This window comes from Galeopterus variegatus, unplaced genomic scaffold, assembly GCF_000696425.1.
Source record: "Galeopterus variegatus unplaced genomic scaffold, G_variegatus-3.0.2 Scaffold8983, whole genome shotgun sequence".
NCBI lineage: Eukaryota > Metazoa > Chordata > Mammalia > Dermoptera > Cynocephalidae > Galeopterus > Galeopterus variegatus.
Genome location: NW_007735094.1, coordinates 6,965 through 24,737, shown reverse-complemented (window position 1 = coordinate 24,737; position 17,773 = coordinate 6,965). Strand labels below are relative to the sequence as shown.

The window sequence follows — 17,773 nt, the reverse complement described above, 5'->3', positions numbered from 1 at the left end:
CCCCCTTTTTTATTGTGGTAAAATATCACCCTTTTAAGCATTTATATACTTATGCACAATTAATTATATTTACAATGCTGTGTGATTACTACCTCTATTTCCAAAACTTTTTCATCATCCTAAATAAGAAAGCAATCCCATTTATAATAGCAACAAAAAAATAAATAAAATACCTAGTAATAAATTTAACCAAGGAGGTGAAAGATCTCTACAAGGAAAACTATAAAACACTGATGAAAGAAATTAAAGACACAAAAAAACAGAAAGACATCCCATGCTCGTGGATTGGAAGAATCAAAACTGTCAAAACAATTATACTACCCAAAGTGATCTGCAGATTCAATGCAATCCCCATCAAACTACCAATGGCATACTCACAGAAATAGAAAAAACAATCCAAAATTTATATGGAACAACAAGAGACCCTAAATAGAAAAAGCATCCTGAGGGAGTGTGATGCTCCCCACTTTATCCTTTTTTAAAAAAAATTAATATTATTTTTTACATTCTGCAATGTTGTTGTAGAGCAGTTGGGAGGGAGAGGGACAGGGGAAAGGGGAAGGAAATGGTATGGAAGAAGGAGGGAGGGGGACGGGTGGGATTGAGGCCTGTGGCACCCCCCACATTCCCACAGTGGAGACCCGTGGGCTTCCAGCGGTGGCTCGGTTATTGCCAGGCTGGGTGCAGATGTCAAGGGGGTATGGCAATAGCCCTTGAGTGCCACCATCCCAGCTCAGGAACTGGGGGCTCTTCTTGCTGAAGCTTGCTGGTTGTCACTGGGCTGGTTAAGCACGGTGGGGGGGGGTATGTGGCCGAGACCCTCAGCCTCCCACTGCCCCGGCTCTGGAGAGCCTGGGGCACCTCTTGCGGCAGCTCAGTGGTCACCACTGAGCTGGTTGCTTGTGTGGGGGGGTTGTGGATGAGGCCTTTGGCCCCCTGCCGCCCCAGCTCAAGAGAGCCTGGGGCATTCCCTGAAGTGGCTTGGTGGTCATCGCTGGGGTGGTTACACTTGGGAGGCCCCCCATCCTCAGGACTGATTGTGGGTGTTAGGGGGCATGGCTGAGGCCCCCGGCCCTCCCCCCTTTGTGGCTTGGTAGCCCAGGGGACTTCCAGTCCTTGTAGGTGTTATAGGTGTTCTTTGGTGAAATGAGACCTTTACTGGTTATCAAACTTTGTCTTTGGTTGCGGGTACTTTTTTCTTTCAGTTCTGTTTTGGATTATTTGCTGTTCCCACCACTTAAGTTCTGCACTGGAACTAATTTGTTGTCTTCTGCTTACTTCTAAGATGGGGGAATTTCCTGTGGGGACCAGTACTTGAGCTGTGTGGTTGAGTTAAATTGCTGCTTTGCTGCTGATTCCCTAGAGAAGGCTTTTTGTGCAGCTCAGGTTATAATAGTTGACTTTACAGATACTTCTGGATCTGGTGAAATCTGGTGCACCTGGGTTGTGTAGAAAACTCTGCTCTGGGCCTGAGTCTTTTCATCAAACTGTACCCCTTGCAATTCTATATTCCTGACCAGTCTCCACTGAGTGGTCCTGCACTGATTGGGGGGCAGATCAGCTGTCCTTGCTGTGCCCCAGCATTCCTCTGGTGGGCCCGTCTCCCCCACTGCCCATGCTCTAAACACTTCCCATGGGACGGGCTGTGCTCTGGCCCCTTGTGATGACTCACCGGCCTCTGAGTGGCTCCTTTTTTTTCAGTTGTTCTGGCTCCTCAGTCCTATATTGGTCCACGGGAACCATGTTGGTGGTACTGCTGGCCTGGGGGCCACCACAGCCCTCTTCTCCCCTGCCACCTCCAAGCAACTTCATCCAAAGGGCACAGCTGTGGTTTTTGCCAGCTCCTGCTCCATGTGCTCAGCAGCTTCAGCCTTAAAATGGCCATGGCATGAAACGGTTGGAGCAGTTTTTTCTTTCTCTCATCATGGCTTCTCCCACCTTCATGCATTCTGTAGGTCTCTCCTCCTCTTCCCCTGAACTCTAGTGGCCCCAGCTTGGCTGTCGTTGCTTTTTAATAGTTATAAATTGGTTGACTTATGGGAGAGAGTGATGCTGGGGACCATCTATTCTGCAATCTTGACCAGACCCCCCCCACTTTATTGTTTTCATTCAGGATTTAGTTGAAGATCTCAATTGGCTTTATTGTGATTCTAGAATTGGTCAATACATTATTTCATAAAATAGAATAAGTGATCCAATGAGTTGAGAAAAAGGGGTTGATTTTATAGACAGAAAGGGGGCTGAAGAAAACAGAAATAACAAAAGAATGGATCGATCATTTCAAAGTTACCTTCTTCATAAGGTGGGACAGGAAGACCAAACAACAGAATAACTGACTAGTTAACTCAGATTGCTTCAAGCTATTTCTTTTGTGTTAGGATTAAAACAGAGGGAACTTCATTATCATACCTATTGAAGATTTAAATTTGGCTATTATCTTTCCATCCTGATTTCTGGGAAGGTCAGATATTACTTAGTTTTATTATGGTGACTGGGAATTTAGCAGTGGTGACTCTATTTTGCATCTTCAGGCCTACTCTAGGAGCTTAGTCCACAACTATTATCCCATAAATCTTGTAGGCTTTGTTCATTTTTTAAAGTTTTTTTTTTTTTTTTTTTTTTTTGTCTTCCTGGGTTATTTCAAAATAGCTGTCTTCAAGATCAAAAATTCTTTCTTCTGTATTATCTAGCCTGTTGTTGAGAATCTCAGATATTTTTTTATTTTTTTTTAAATTTTTTTTTTTTTTTTTTTTTTTTGTCTTCCTGGGTTATTTCAAAATAGCTGTCTTCAAGATCAAAAATTCTTTCTTCTGTATTATCTAGCCTGTTGTTGAGAATCTCAGATATTTTTTTATTTCATTCTATGATTTCTTTAATTCCAATCTGCTTTTTAAATTATATCTATCTCTTTGTTAAATTTCTCATTCACATCATGAATTTTCTGATTTCCTTGAACTGTTTGTCTGTATTCTCTTGCATCTCTGTGAGTTTCCTTAACATTATTAACTTGAATTCCTTTTCTGGCAAATTGGCAACTTTGGGATCAGTCATTGGAGGATTATTATGTCTATTTGGTGGTGTCACATTTTTTTGTTTTTTCATGTTTCTTGTTTCCCCATGTTGACATCTGTGCATCTGGTGGAACAGTTGCCTCTTTGAATTTTGCAGAGTGGCTTGTGTGGGGAACGACTTTCACGTGCAAATGTGTCTTTGGGTGTCTATTGGGTAGAGTATGATGGCTTTGTTCTGGATGGGTGCAATAGTGTAGATTCTGTGTAGTTTCTTCAGCTGTAATCCACTTTTTCTATGTCTGCATATGCCTCAGTGGCCTATGCTTGGGAGCTTTATGGCGATGGTGTCACAGCTTTGCCAAGGGTGGGCTTGCTGTGTTGGTTCTCAGGCTGTTGGTATGCTTGCTCTCCCTGTGGGTCAGTCATCTTAGGTGCTGGCTTACTGACAATGGGATTGCTAGGTTGATGCTCAGGCTGGAAGTGTGGGCATGTGGCATGTCAGGGATTCAGGGCCGGCTCAACATTGGCAGGGTCACTGTGCTGATTTTCTGACTGGGTGAAGGCCCCCCAGGGGCACATCAGCCAGTCTGTCTCTCACTCAGAAGGGTATGGGTGCAATGGCTCAAAGACTCAGGGGTGGGCTCACCAAAGGCCTGACAGTTGGGCTTTTCTCTGAGGTGGGGGTGAAGGCATGCTTTAGCTCAGCTGGCTGGGTGTGGGTCTGCTGGGAGCTGGTCCACTGTGCCACTTATTGGGGCCAGGTGTGAGGTAGTGCTTTCCTTGGAGGTGCAGGAGCAGGCCTGCCAGGGGTGGGAATGCTGAACCACTTCTCGGGTGGTGGGCAAGGCCGCTAGGTGGGACTGTTGAGGGCAAGACCAGTTGGCTGCTTCTCTGGGAGTGTATGGATGCACCTTAGTTCCACTGGCCCGGGGGGTATGTTTGTTAGGGTAGGGACCCAGGCCTGAGCTGTTTTTCTGAGTTGGGAGCTTGGATGCACAAAACTCAGACCACTGGTGGGAGGTAAGGAGGATCTGTCTGATCTCTGGCTGGGTATATGGGGGTGCATCAGTTCATCAGGACTGGGATTGACTTATTAGAAGTACAGGACTGGGGTCACAGCTGCTTCTGCGCCTTGGCTTCAGAAGACACAAGGGATCAATCAACTGACTAGTATTTATTAAGAACTTACTTTATTCTAAATATGATACTTAGGAAAGATTATAAAAGCTAGCAGAGTTCCAGACAGTACCATGTGAGACTTAACTGCATTCTTATTGAAAAGCTTATTGAATCTCTGCACTGAGATTCAAAACCACTGATTCCAATCACTCAAAGGTAAATTCCCTTCAACACCACCCTGGGTATGCCCTGTATGCTTGATTATCTCCAGTGACAGAGAACTCAGTATCTTCTGACAAGCTGCACCTTCCAATTTTTGATATTACTTAATTGCTAGACAAGACAGATTTCTTAATAGCTTTAAATTTTTTAAATTGGCAAAAAAAAACTGCATATATTTATACAGTACAACATGATTTTTTTTAAATTTATTTTATTTATTGAAGCAAAATAGATTATACCTATTTTGGGGGTTAAACATTGAGATATGTTGATTAAATCAATATTACTAGCATATATAGTTACAAACTGTAATTATTCTTTATGCCCCTTGTCCAATCTCTTCCCTTCCCCCACTCTCTCCTCCTCCCCCCTCTAATTACCCTAGATTTCTTCTCTCCTTCTGGAAGAATAATGGTTACTCTGTTAATTTGTTGCTTAGATGATCTGTCCAATGCTGAGAGATGTGATTAGGTCCCCCAATATTATCATAGAGCAGATGCTGCTTCTGTCACTCTGAAATGGGTTTTGTGGAAAAAAACATCCTCTTCTTTTCCTCATCTCTGCTGGTGACTCTTCTTGTGTGAATGCACTCCAGTGGTTGGCAGACCATCTGCATGGTGGTTGTGGTGTCTAGCCGCTTTTGCGGCAGCCACGGTTATTGTGGTGGCTGTGGTGGGCCACCCATGTGGAGGTACTGTTTTTGGTATGCTCCTTGGCACTGGAGGTATGCCTGGTTGTGGGGTGTGTTTGGTCCCCTTCTCCATGCCTCTGGTCCCTGGGCAGGCCCCGAGGTGCTGGCACGGTGTGCCTGGTTGTGGGATGAGGGTCCAGTGTCTGGCTCCATACCTCAGGTCACTGGGTGGGACCCAAGGCACTGGCTTGGTGTGCCTGGTTGTGGGAGAGGGGTCAAGTCCCCTTCTCCGTGCCTCAGGTCTCCAGGCTGGCTCCGAGGCACTGGCAGTTTGCCTGGAAGTGGGAGTGGGGTCCGCTTCCAGATCCAAGCCTCTGGTTCCCAGGCAGGCCCAAGGTGCTGGTGGTGTACCTGGGCCGAAACTAATGTTTTGTCCTTTGTTTCTAACATACGGGAACTTCCTGTGGGAACCAGTACTTGAGCTGTGTGGTTGTTTAAATTGCTGCTTTGCTGCTGTTTCCCTAGGGAAGGCTTTTTGTGCAGCTCAGGGTTTAATGGTTGATCTTATATGTACTTTCGGCTCTCCAGAAACCCAGTGGATCTGTGTTCTGTAGAATCTCTGATCTGGGCCTGAGTTTTTTCATCGAACTGCACCCCATGCAATTCTGCATTCCTGACCATTCTCCTCTGAGTGGTCATGTGCTGACTGGGGTGCAGGTCGGCTGTCTTTGCTGTGTCCCAGTGTTCCCCCGGTGTTCCCATCTCACCCACCACCCATGCTCCAAACACTTCCCATGGGATGGGCCCTGCGCTGGTCCCTTGCGATGACTCACCAGCCTCTGAATGGCTCCCTTTTTTCAGTTGTTCTGGGTCCTCGCTCCTGCATGGGTCCATGGGAACCCTATTAATGGTCTTGCTGTCCTGGGGGCAAAGGCCCTCTTCTCCCCTGCTGCCTCCAAGTAACTCCATCTGAAGGGCACAGCTGTGGCTTCTGCTGGCCGGCTCCTGCTCAATGCGCTCATCAGCTCGAGCCTTAAAGCAGCCGTGGCCTGAAATGCTCAGAGCAGCTTTTTCTTTCTCTCATCGTAGTTTCTCCCACCTTCATGAGCTCGGAAGATCTCTCCTCCTCTTCCCCTGAGCTCCAGTGGCCCCAGCTTGGCCGATGTTACATTTTTATAGTTGAAAATTTGGTTCATTTGTGGGAGAGAGTGACGCTGGGAACTGTCTATTCCGCCATCTTGATCAGAACTCCACAAAATGATGTTTTGATATATATACATATGTTGTGGAATGGCTAAAAGAAGCTAATTAATATATCCATTACCTCACATACTTATCATTTTTTTGTGGTGAGAACATTTAAAATCTACTCTCTTAGCAATTTTCAAATATACAAGGGGTCTTCAAAAAGTTCATGGAAAGATTTGTATTATCTCTTAATTCCATTTTTCCACAAACTTTTTGGAGTATGTCTTAGTTTGTTTTCTGTTCCTGTAACTGAATAGCACAGACTGGGTGATTTATAAAGAAAAATTTATTTCTAACAATTCTGGAGGCTGGCAAGTCCAAGATCGAGAGGCCTCATCTCTTGAGGGCCTTCTTTCTGCATCATAACATGGTGGAAGGTCAAGGAAGCATGTGAGACAGAGAGAGAAAATCTGGCTGAACTCTTATCAGGACAGAGCTTTTATCAGGAGCCCACTCCCACGTAATGGCATTAATCCATTTGTGAGGGTGGAGCTCTAATGACCTAATTGCCTCTTAAAGGCCCTACTTCCCAATACTGTTACACTGGCAATTAAATGTCAACATGAGTTTTGTTGGGGTCAAACCACAGCAAAATACATTGTTATTAACAATAGTCACCATGTTGTACAATAGATCTCCTGAGCTTTTTCCTCCTAACTGGAAAAAAAAAAAAAAACTATGAAATGCCTCATGAATTTGCATGTCATTTTTGCACAGGGGCCAAGCTAAAATTGTTCCAATTTTAGTATACATGCCACCAAAGTACGCACTAGTTAACATTTATGGAATGCTTAGGTTTACTATGTGTCAAGCACTAACTAATGTACTATACTGCTTCTCAAATACACTGTATATAACATTTTATAGATAGCTAGATAATCTATTTTGTGCTATAAGCCATATCAGGTATGTATATCATTTCATATAATCCACACAACTATTCTTTGATATGGGTATTATCACCATTTTACCCAAAGAAATAGGAATTTGAATATTACTAAGCTGTTAACTTGGTGTGAATATCTTCCATTATAAAGAGATTTTTTACAATGAGATGGGATGTGTTTTTTTCTCTTTTTCTCTTTTTTTTGGTGGGGTGTGCAATGAGATATTTCAGGGACTAAAATGTATACTAAGTGCTATGGGTAAGATGGCTCTACGTATACAACGTTTGAATAAAGACCAAGGAATAGACAAGAAAAAACCTTTGACCTTGGAATTTCTTGCAGGCATTCTGTAAAAGCTCACTGATCTTGGAATACTTGGATGTCTCTTACTGCCCCCAGCTGTCAGATGAGGTTATTAAAGCACTGGCCATTTACTGCACTAATCTCACATCGCTCAGCATTGCTGGCTGTCCAAAGGTATGTGCAGGAGTCAGAGCGCAGACATGTCAAACTGAAGCACTGCCAAAGAACCCAGGGAGGACAACAGTCGGGGCTGGACTCATTATAGAACTTGTTGTTTTTGTTGTTGTTTTGGCTATATCTGAAGTATTCATTAGACATTTTTCTATCCCCAAGGTTGAAATAAGTTTTTGATTTCAAAGTAGAAGTTTCAAAAAGTTGAAAACACAATTCTCATACAAATATAAACATGTGTCAAAGATTTATTCAATTCATAGTGAAAGAACCAGCTAAATGACAAAGCCAGTGTGTGGAACATTTCAATGAACTTAGTATTTATAGGAATTGAAGGAAGAATGTTAGATTATAATTGTTAGGTTAGATCTAAAACTGGTTAATATCCTACAAGGCATAAAACCATAACCTTGGGATTAGAGTTTCTACCAGGTAGAAATAATTTGTCTCTCTCCTAGACAAAAATATAATAAGTTAACTTGTAATTTCACTGAGTTGAGACCTTAATCAATAGTAAATAGTATGTCAAAGAAAAGCATAATTCCCTATAGAATTTCCCAAATTGACCTGTTAAATGATGTTCCAGTAAGACATTGAAGGGATATATAATCATCTTTTGTCTTATTTTCAAGTTTTTGATAATTTTTCTCAGCATCTATGTATAAAAGAAATACTCATAAAAAAATTGGACTACATATAAAAGCTTAAAGGAGAAACTAAAAATCCACTGTCATATCACCACCCTGATATAACCATTGTTGGCATTTTTTACTTATTCTTCCAGAATTTTTTCCAAGTACAAAGAGATTAAAAATAGTTATAGAAGTTTTATGTTTTGCCATGTTTTTTAAAAGAATAGAATTCTACTTTCCTAAATACATTGTAACCTACTTTCTTTTTGCTTAATATGCTATGGACATATCTCCATGTCAAGAAATAGAGATCTTGGGTTCTGGGTTAATATGGCAGATTGAATATATATATACACATACAATTTTGTTCCTCTTGAAACCCTACCAAAACTGCAGATGAAAAGTGACGGCCCATGTGCATACAGAAAACAGGAGAGGAGGCAAGAGAAATAAAACTTTAGAAGCTTGAAAACAGATGGATTAATTTAGTAGACCAGAAACAGCTTTGAATCCTAAACCAACAGTAGAGAAAGCTGAAAAAAAAAATTTGATTTACACCACAATCTTCAAACTTGGCAGCACCATGTACCTCTGGAACTGGGTTAAAAAGGAGGCTAAAATAAGGAGGACTCCGTTTAAGATTCTTGAGAATCAGACAGATCCCTAGATCCCCTCTCCTGCTCCATACGTCTGGGCAACTGCCCCTCCCTACCCCAAACAGAAGCCTGGAGATTTATTTCCTAAATAATAAATAATAATGTCAGGTTTCTCAGCCCTGACATTATTGATATTTTGGACAAGATAATTCTTTGTAGCAGGAGGTTGTCCTGTACACTGTAGGATATTTAATACCATCCCTGCCCACCACTCACCAGATGTCAGTAACATCTAACTCCCCAAACCTACAGTCCTGACAATCAAAAGCATCTCCAGACATTGCCAAATGTCTCTTGAGGGGCAAAATGTCTCCTGATAGAAACCCACTACTCTAGATATAGTAAAACAGAGGGTTGCTGGGCTGGGAGACAACATGTATAATTGAGAGTGTAGATGTAAAAGTGAAAAGGGGAATGAAGTGACTGGATGCTGAGTGCAGACATTCAAACGCTTTTTCCAACTCAACATCCCAAACTTGGCTGCCAGGATCTTCTCCTCTAGGCGGGAGACTGGAAGCCTCTACCCTGCAGACCCTGACTGGCTCAAGATGAAAGACCTAAAAATACTGACATTGGGAGTTTTTCCAACAAATAACTCACCTAGGCCGTCCTTCATTGAAGCTTACAATAGAGAAGCCCCACACCATGCACTCATACCTTTTTAGTCCTCCGCTATTAATCATGAGCCAGACAGTCAAGGATTATAAGACATAAGAGGAAAACCTCTAAAATGGAAGATAAAGACCAAAACAAATTAATAGAAAAAGTTTGGCATTAGCAAAATATGAAGAAGGAAGAAAAATTTTAAATCTTAAAAAAATCCTGAAGAATTGCAAAGTTATTAACCTTGTTCTCTTCTGTTGTGCACACTGATGGTCTTTTAGGTACTGCAGCATCACCCCAACTCTCAAAAAGCCCTGACCTCTATGTAGTCTAGACACTCAGCTTCTATGTTGTTAAGTTTGTGTTGTGAGTGGATTAAGAGAGTGATGCTAAAACCTCCTGAGTCTTCCACAGCTAATTGTGCTGCAATAAAGAGGAGGAGGCAGTAGGGGAAAAGATATGGTAAACTATGACAAATTAAGCCAGAAAGTTCACAGCAAAATTATTTTTTATTACTAATGTATCTGTTTAGAATGAGGGAAACCAGCAGCATTACATGGTACTAGAGGAGAGCTGGGTCAAGGAATCCAGCACACTAGCAGCACTGATTCACTGACTCCCTGCAGCTTGAACAGTAACAGATCGCAAGGGTTCTTGCTTTCATAGCACAGGGACACATGGGCAACACATGGCTCGTGGCTCACTGGGAACTGCTCTGGCTGTAAAGCAGGCACAGATGGAGACTGGGCTTTTTAGTGGCTCTAAAAGGAAGAAAGTAGGAGAATGAAAAAAGGAAAACGGCTCCAGTGAGAACAAAAAAATAGGGCAGAGGATTTTTGTTTTGTTTTGTTTTGCTTTGATTTTTTTTTTTTTTTTTTTTTGATTTTTTTTTTTTTTTTTTTTTCTTTTTTTTTTTTTTTTTTTTTCTTTTTTTTTTTTTTTTTTTTTCTTTTTTTTTTTTTTTTTTTTTCTTTTTTTTTTTTTTTTTTTTTCTTTTTTTTTTTTTTTTTTTTTCTTTTTTTTTTTTTTTTTTTTTCTTTTTTTTTTTTTTTTTTTTTTTTTTTTTTTTTTTTTTTTGGTAAGAAGCTGAATTTCTACAAACTGTGCAGTAGGTACTGTCTTGCAACCTAGAACTAAGAGAGACTTTACACAAATTAGATGTCATAAAAATGCATCACTCTACATCAAAGGTCTAGGGGGGAGAAAAAGGAAGCAGAATAGACTATTTCAGAACCCCAATGTAAAGGAGTAGGAGTAGAGTAGAAGGGTTTGCTATCTGAATTGTTCTAGTCAGACTGTGGGCCAGATGAGTATTCTGATTCAGAAGATGCGCTCACCATTATTTGGGCCAATCTGAATACTCAATTCGCCTCACCCAGAGGTCATAAGGCTAATATGTCCAGCCTAATATATTCTACTTACATTGCTTTTGATGGGCCGTGAAATACATTGGTGTCTGGCTCAATGTTCTAGGTCAGGTTTCCCAAAAGCCCACAGGTGAATTTTGAATGGTCATCTTATCTATCTCCTGGAAGGCCAACTCTTCCCTGCAACCATCTCAGCTCCAAGGTCAGTATAGTGACCTCATCCTAGCCAGCACTAAAATACCAAGGAAAGCAAAGGTAGCTCCAAATGAGGAAAAAAGCTGGTTACTATGGGCCCAGTTCTATGCCCTGTTACTTAACATTGTCATCTTTGATCCTCATGACATCGATGTGAAGTAGGAATAAGTAATGATTAGAAAGAATAGCAGGGAGGGTGGGAAATGAGAAAAATTATAGTGAATCGCTGAAGAACGATGACAAAATGTTTCTGCACTGCATGCCTGAGGGAGATAAAGTAAGCTAAAACATGCTTTGGAAATGCACTTCTGTCAGAGAGGTGCAGGTGAAGTGAAGCAGGTTCACTGTGTACTGAGTCTGGTGAGACACAACACACTTATATACAAGTTACATAAAGCAAATGTATTCCTTGCAGATAGGCAGCAAGGGACAAGAGATGCCTAGGATTTATTGAGAGCCAGTCCCCCAAGACTCAGGAAAGCTGTCCAGGGTGGATGAAATTGCAACTGTGCTCCATTTACACTGTAGCTAAAGTACTCCAGAAAGCAGCCCGTCCTGGGTTTTATATCCTGGGGGCCCCATGACACACTGAGCTAAAGCATTCAAGGACATCCTGTTTCTAGCGGGGACTGGAATAGAGCTTCTCCCTCGCCCCCACTCATCTCCAGCACTATAAGCTAGAAAAGGGAGAGAATTGGGTGGGTCCTAGGCCACCTGGAGAACTGTCCGGTAGGCAAAGTATATCTGAGGTGATTGAGTCAGGTCACAAAGCCCTACTGCTCTCCCCTAAGGTCCTGGGCTCAGCTAAAAACTACACAACCTTGTTGGTTGTGAAGGTGTTGGAGAAACCCCCAGGGCATGCACAGAATCTCTCTTATACTAATATGGTAAAACATTTTACTCAAAATGTTTATTATGTTTCCAGAGCTTTGATAACACCAGGCGAAGAGTTAACAATTCTTTTTGTCTGTTTTTAACTACTCTCATTTTACAGATGGGGAAATTAGGAGTGGAAAGGTATAGATCAGTGGGCAAATGATTCAACGTTTAGTGAAGTAACTTAATTCTATTTCCATAGACTTGCAGCCCAAAGGGTAAGGAATAGAATATTTGCTAATTCTGGGAATCCCCATGACAATCCTATCTTTCAAATTTTTATTTTCTTAGTGCAGCTTGCTAACATGTTTGGAAATTCTTTCAGTTCAGAGTTTTCCAAATGGCCATAAGATAAATCAATTAGAGGTTTAAAAATGGCCATAAGGAAAAGAAATGATAAATGGATCATATTTTACCATGTATTACAAAAGGTTAGGCTCCTGGCACATGGCATTGGCTAATGTATCACTTATTTATTGCTGTGTAACCAGTCACCGCAAAATTCAGTGGCTTGAAAAAAACTACCATTTTATTTGCTCAGAAGTCTTTGGGTCACTAATCTGGGTTAGTCTTGGTTGAGTAATTCTTCTGTTAGTGGTTGTACCTATGTAGCTGCAGTCATCTGTTGGATTCACTTAGAGCTGACTGGCCTATGTGGCCTCAGCTGGGATAGCTTCCTCCTGCTTGACATGGTGTCATCCTCTAACAGGCTAGCTGAGCTTCTTCACAGGGCAGCAACACATTCCAAGAGGGCAAGGGTGGAAGCTGCAAGGCCTCTTGAGGCCAGGCTCAGAAGAAGAATATGACTTCTGCCCCATTCTTTTGGTCAAAGTAAGTCACAAGGCTAGCCTAGATTCAAGAGTTTGGAAAACAGACTTCATTTCTTGCTGGGATTAGCTGCAAAGCATTTGTGGCCATTTTTAATGCACCACAGCTATATTCTCACAAATAAATAAAAAGAATAAACAGAGCTCTTAAGAAATAGCCAAATATAATATTCTAGAAGATAATTTCCCAAGAGCCTCTTCCTCTCTTGCAAATGTATCCAAAATATTTTCATTATATTTAAAAGCCCTACTCAAGGTTTAGTGGCTTATCAAAAAACTAGAGCAAAAACTTGAGCACTCATTTTTGGCCTGGCCTTCAAAGCCAGTCATTTCTTACTGCATTAGATTTCCATTAGCTAATACCTCATGAAACCAATTATTAATCCAACAGTTCATTTTGTAGGCTATTCAGAATCTTTTCTTGCTGCCCATCTTTGAGGCATTTTCCTTTTTCTTGGGATCACCATTAGTGGTGCTACTGAAATATCTTGACTTAGACAATCAAAACAGACATTTGGGGGAGAAACAATAGTACAATTCAGCGAACATGAAATACAAGGGTCAGGCTGTCTTTTGTATAAAGAGTTTTTACTTAAAGAAAAAGCAGATCCCATAGATTAATGGCAAAGGAGATGAATAATCATAATCATAGCTACTGTTTATTGAGTACTTACTACTTGTATATGCTAGTCACTGGTCACATACATTATCTTAATCCTATGCCAATTTTGGGTGGCTTTTACAAATGGGTAAACTGAGGTTTAGAGAATTTAAGCAACTTGCCTATGGTCACACAACTAGACAGTTGCAGAGCTGGGATTCAAACCAAAGAAAATACTACTAGAAAACAATGTAGAAAAAGATTCAACATAATAAAGAAATCCAAGTTAAAACATTTTTTGAAGTATCATTTATTACCTACCAAATTATATAATTTTTAATTGTAATGCCCAGTGGTCGACAAGGATTCAGTGAAACTGGTCTTTCTGTTATGGATGGCTTTATAGATGGGTATGGTCCTTTTGTGAAGCAATGTGAAAATATGTACCCAAGAGCCACAAAAATAGCCATACCTCATCAAATCCACCTTTTGAAATCTATCCTAAGGGAAACAATCCAGAATTTTGAGAAGGCTATATGTCTGAACAGTCACCAAAAATATTATTTAAATACTAAAAACTTGGAAACAACTGAAATGACTAGAAAAATGGGAATGGTAAAGTAAATTATGTCTATTAAATACAACATTTGGTAACTATTAAAGATTTTAAGTATGGAGACTGTGAAGTGGGAATGCATTAGTATGGGAATGCATTAGTGAAAAAAAAGCAGATTGCAAAGTTAATTTAATTACTTTATTTACAATTCTGTTAATGGGGGTCTAGGTATAGGGAACTACTAAGAAATACTCCAGAATATTAAATGTAGTTATGTTTTTTTTTTTTTTTTGACTGGTAAGGAGATCGCAACCCTCAGCACAGTGTGGTCAGCACCACGCTCAACCAGTGAGCTCACTGGCCATCCCTATATAGGATCTGAACCTGCGGCCTTGGCGCTACCAGCGCCGCACTCTCCCGAGTAAGCCACGGGGCCGGCCCAAAAGTAGTTATGTTAAGGTGGTGAATTTGTAATTAGTTTTCCATTGCTTATTTTGTTAATTTTTTTGGTAATGCGCTTATATTATTTCTAAAATAAAAAATAACTTCATTTAAAATATAAACTAAAACATTTTCTCAGAAAATCAAAGGTAGTTGTGTTGGGACTGACATAATCTCTGCTCCGTGGGGCTGGGACCAGGACCCTGTGTCTAGGAGTTAAGAATGTAGCCAAGTCATTTCCATCCCCAGTTCCAAGCCCTCAATCCACAAAGCCACAAATCAACACCTCAGTCATTAAACATCTTGAGCTTCTGATCTTCAGGATATGTCAGGCTCCTTTTCAGCTCTCCCAGTATCAAACAAAACCTACCACTCTGAACTCCACCTGCCCTGGACTTTTTCATCACTCATTGTTCTTCCTTTCCTCTACAATTCTAAGGGCTTTTTATTTTCAGTGACATCAGATCCTCAGAGACCCACTATAGTATGGCAGGAATGCCTGAAGGCATTTTTGTGAGAATCAATTGCAAAATTGAACCTTGGTCCTCAACATGGTCTGGAAACAGGGCATGCTTAGACAATAACAATATCTCTTTTTCAAAACTTAAAAAGCGTACATTTCAAACTGAAGGCTTTTCTGCATATTTCTCTTAACTTTATGTTAAAAACAAGAGCCAAGACTCATAGCATATGTTTTTTAGAATGTTCAAACATTTAAAGTAAGAAATTAAATCCAGTTGGAAAAAATTCCTTTGGGGAGAGTAATCTAGTTGATTCTGCAGCAAGTCTCAGCTCAGCTGTAAATTCAAAAGCTAGACCCTGAGTAAGTGAAATAATCTAAGAAGTAGAGTTGAATTACCTCTGCAGGACATCTGGGCAAACTTCCAAGATGTTGAATTACCTCTGCTGGACATCTGGGCAAACTTGCAAGATGTTGGAACTGTCAGTAGAACTTGTCACAGCAGGATTTGTGTAGTCTCTGTGGTTTCTGCTCCTCTTCCTTCCCCTGCCTTCAAACATCTGTCTCATTTATTTATCTTTTTCCAGAACCAAGTTACTCTATCTTTCTTACACACAAACCATCAAGAGACATCCAGATCTCTTCTCATAGTAATCTGATCCTGCCTACAGGTTAACTTCAGGGGATATATATTTTGTAGTGTTGTAACATGTAATGTTATTAAGCATATGTTTCCAAATTGACGATACCTTAAAGTGGATTTTAAGTTTAAAGCCAAATCCCATCTCTATAGCATTTCATAAGTTGCTTGTATTGGTGTGACAGGTATTACTAAGGAAATTTGGATGAAGTTGTTCATCCAAACCAGAGGATTCTTAAATGAAAATAACAGCAAGATCACAAATTCTATTGGTGCAACCTGAGGCAGATATTTTACTGTTCTGACATTATTTGGAAAAGAGTTAAACCACTAACTTGAATTACAGGTCCATCATGTGACAAGCTGGATGAAAGAGAATTTGCAAGTGTCCTGATTCTGTTTGTTATCAATTGAATGTTTGTGTCCCTCCAAAATTCGTATGTTGAAACCCTAAGGCTCAATTGACAGTATTAGGAAGTAAGGTGCTTGGGAGGTAATTAGGTTTAGAAGAGGTCATGAGGGTGGAGTCCCCTTGATGGGATTACGTCCTTATAAGAGGAGGAACAGAGTAGAGCTCTCTCTCTATCGTGAAAATACAGCAAGAAGGCAGATATCTGCAAACAAGGAAGAGGTACCTCACAAGACACCAAATGTGTAGACATCTCAATTTTGATCTTGGACTTCCCAGCCTCCAGAACTGTTAGAAATAAACATTTGATGTTTGAGCCACCCAGTCCATGATATTTTATTACAGCAGCCCAAATTAAGACACTGTTCTTCCTGGGATGAAGTCTGTCTGAATAACCAGTACTTACTTTGGCTGTGTGTTCAGATTACTGATTTGGCGATGGAGATGCTATCAGCAAAATGCCATTACCTGCACATTTTGGATATCTCTGGTTGTGTCCTGCTTACTGACCAAACCCTTGAGGACCTTCAGATAGGTTGCAGACAACTCCGAATCCTTAAGATGAAATACTGCAGATGTATTTCCACGTAAGTATGTACCTGAATATGAAAAGCTCTGGGAACTACTTTCTGAGAAAATGTAATATGTGGCTATGGCATTCATCATACATAGTGGCTTTCAGTGTTAGTAAGTTTCATTTTATTTTTGCCTTATTAAAGCCAACATTTTGAGTTGAACCAAGGGAAGCTCCCTTCTAAAATGATCTTTCTGGTTTCATATCCCTTTCCCAATAGCTCTTCTACTTTAAGCACCTTCACTTCCTTAACCAAGCAGGTATCCAATGCCTGAACTCTGTCTCTTATGGTATTATCTCTAGTTCTTAATCTATTCATTTCTCAAAATACAGTCCATTCAGTTAATCCCACACTGGGTGTTAAGATAATAATCTGATTAAACCAGCCCACAATTAAGTTTTTTCCTATTGAGTAAGGGTAAAAATGTACAAGTATTTTAACTGACTTGATGAAGTAACCTGTGAAATGTTCAAAATGAGAATCCTTGACCACTCCCTGAAGGTCAGGGACTTTTCTGCAGGCTAGAAAAATCAATACTAAGAATTAATGTTATCAAAGTATAATGTGCATAATGTGGTCCAAGCATGTAGATTTCACAGAGGAATTTTCTTAATTAAGTAGCCATACATGAGCTGAATCATGAGCCTTGTTCACTTGAGGCCTAAGGAAGAAAACAGTTTCTGATCCAAGGCTGTGTGTGTTAAAATGAAAATTAATTATAGAACAGGCACTCCCACTGGACCCAGGCCTGCAGGGGAAGGGCAACCAACTGGAACTGGGTAATAGAAAAGGGGACAGGTCCTTGAAATTTTTGAAGAGAGGTGGAGACTCAATCCTTCCTGATAGGCCTGCAGATAACTCTGATAACTCTGATATTATTAACCTCATTTAAAGAAGACACCATGAAATAAGGTCCTAAGAGTCCCTGCCAAACTTGTCATATTATTAAACAATCAACTTTGAGCAAGATAACAGTGAATAAATAATGTGTTACTCAAAGTAGTTCAGCTTCTTATCTTCTGACTGTATTTTGCCAATCACTTATTTTTGGGAGGTAATATTATTGAACTTCTAATAAGTGGGATTTTAAATAGAATGAATGAAGACTTTCTGGCAAGGGCCTCTCTAAACCTAATCATAGTTTGGTGCTATGCTTTGAATGTGTCCCCCCAAGTTCATGTTTTGGAAACTTAGTCCCCACTGCAACAGTGTTGGGATCATTTTTTTTTTTTTTTTGGTGGCTGGCCAGTACAGCAGTGTTGGGACCTTTAAGAGGTGATTAAGCCATTAGGGTTCTCTGCCCTCATGAATGGATTAATGCCTTTACCACAGGAGTGGGTTTC

The 17,773-nt window shown here is 40.5% G+C and overlaps 1 protein-coding gene across 1 annotated transcript in view; it reads left to right on the top strand.

Annotated features, from left to right (window-relative positions):
* Positions 1–16,442, top strand: part of LOC103608924 (F-box/LRR-repeat protein 13-like) — a gene marked incomplete at both ends in the record, with an annotated part of 61,761 nt that extends 45,319 nt beyond the window's left edge. The window contains 2 exons of the mRNA XM_008593310.1: positions 7,461–7,595; positions 16,279–16,442. Of these exons, the coding sequence (XP_008591532.1) occupies positions 7,461–7,595; positions 16,279–16,442 (299 nt within the window). The remainder of the gene's footprint in view (positions 1–7,460; positions 7,596–16,278) is intronic.
* Between the last annotated feature and the right edge of the window lie 1,331 nt (positions 16,443–17,773).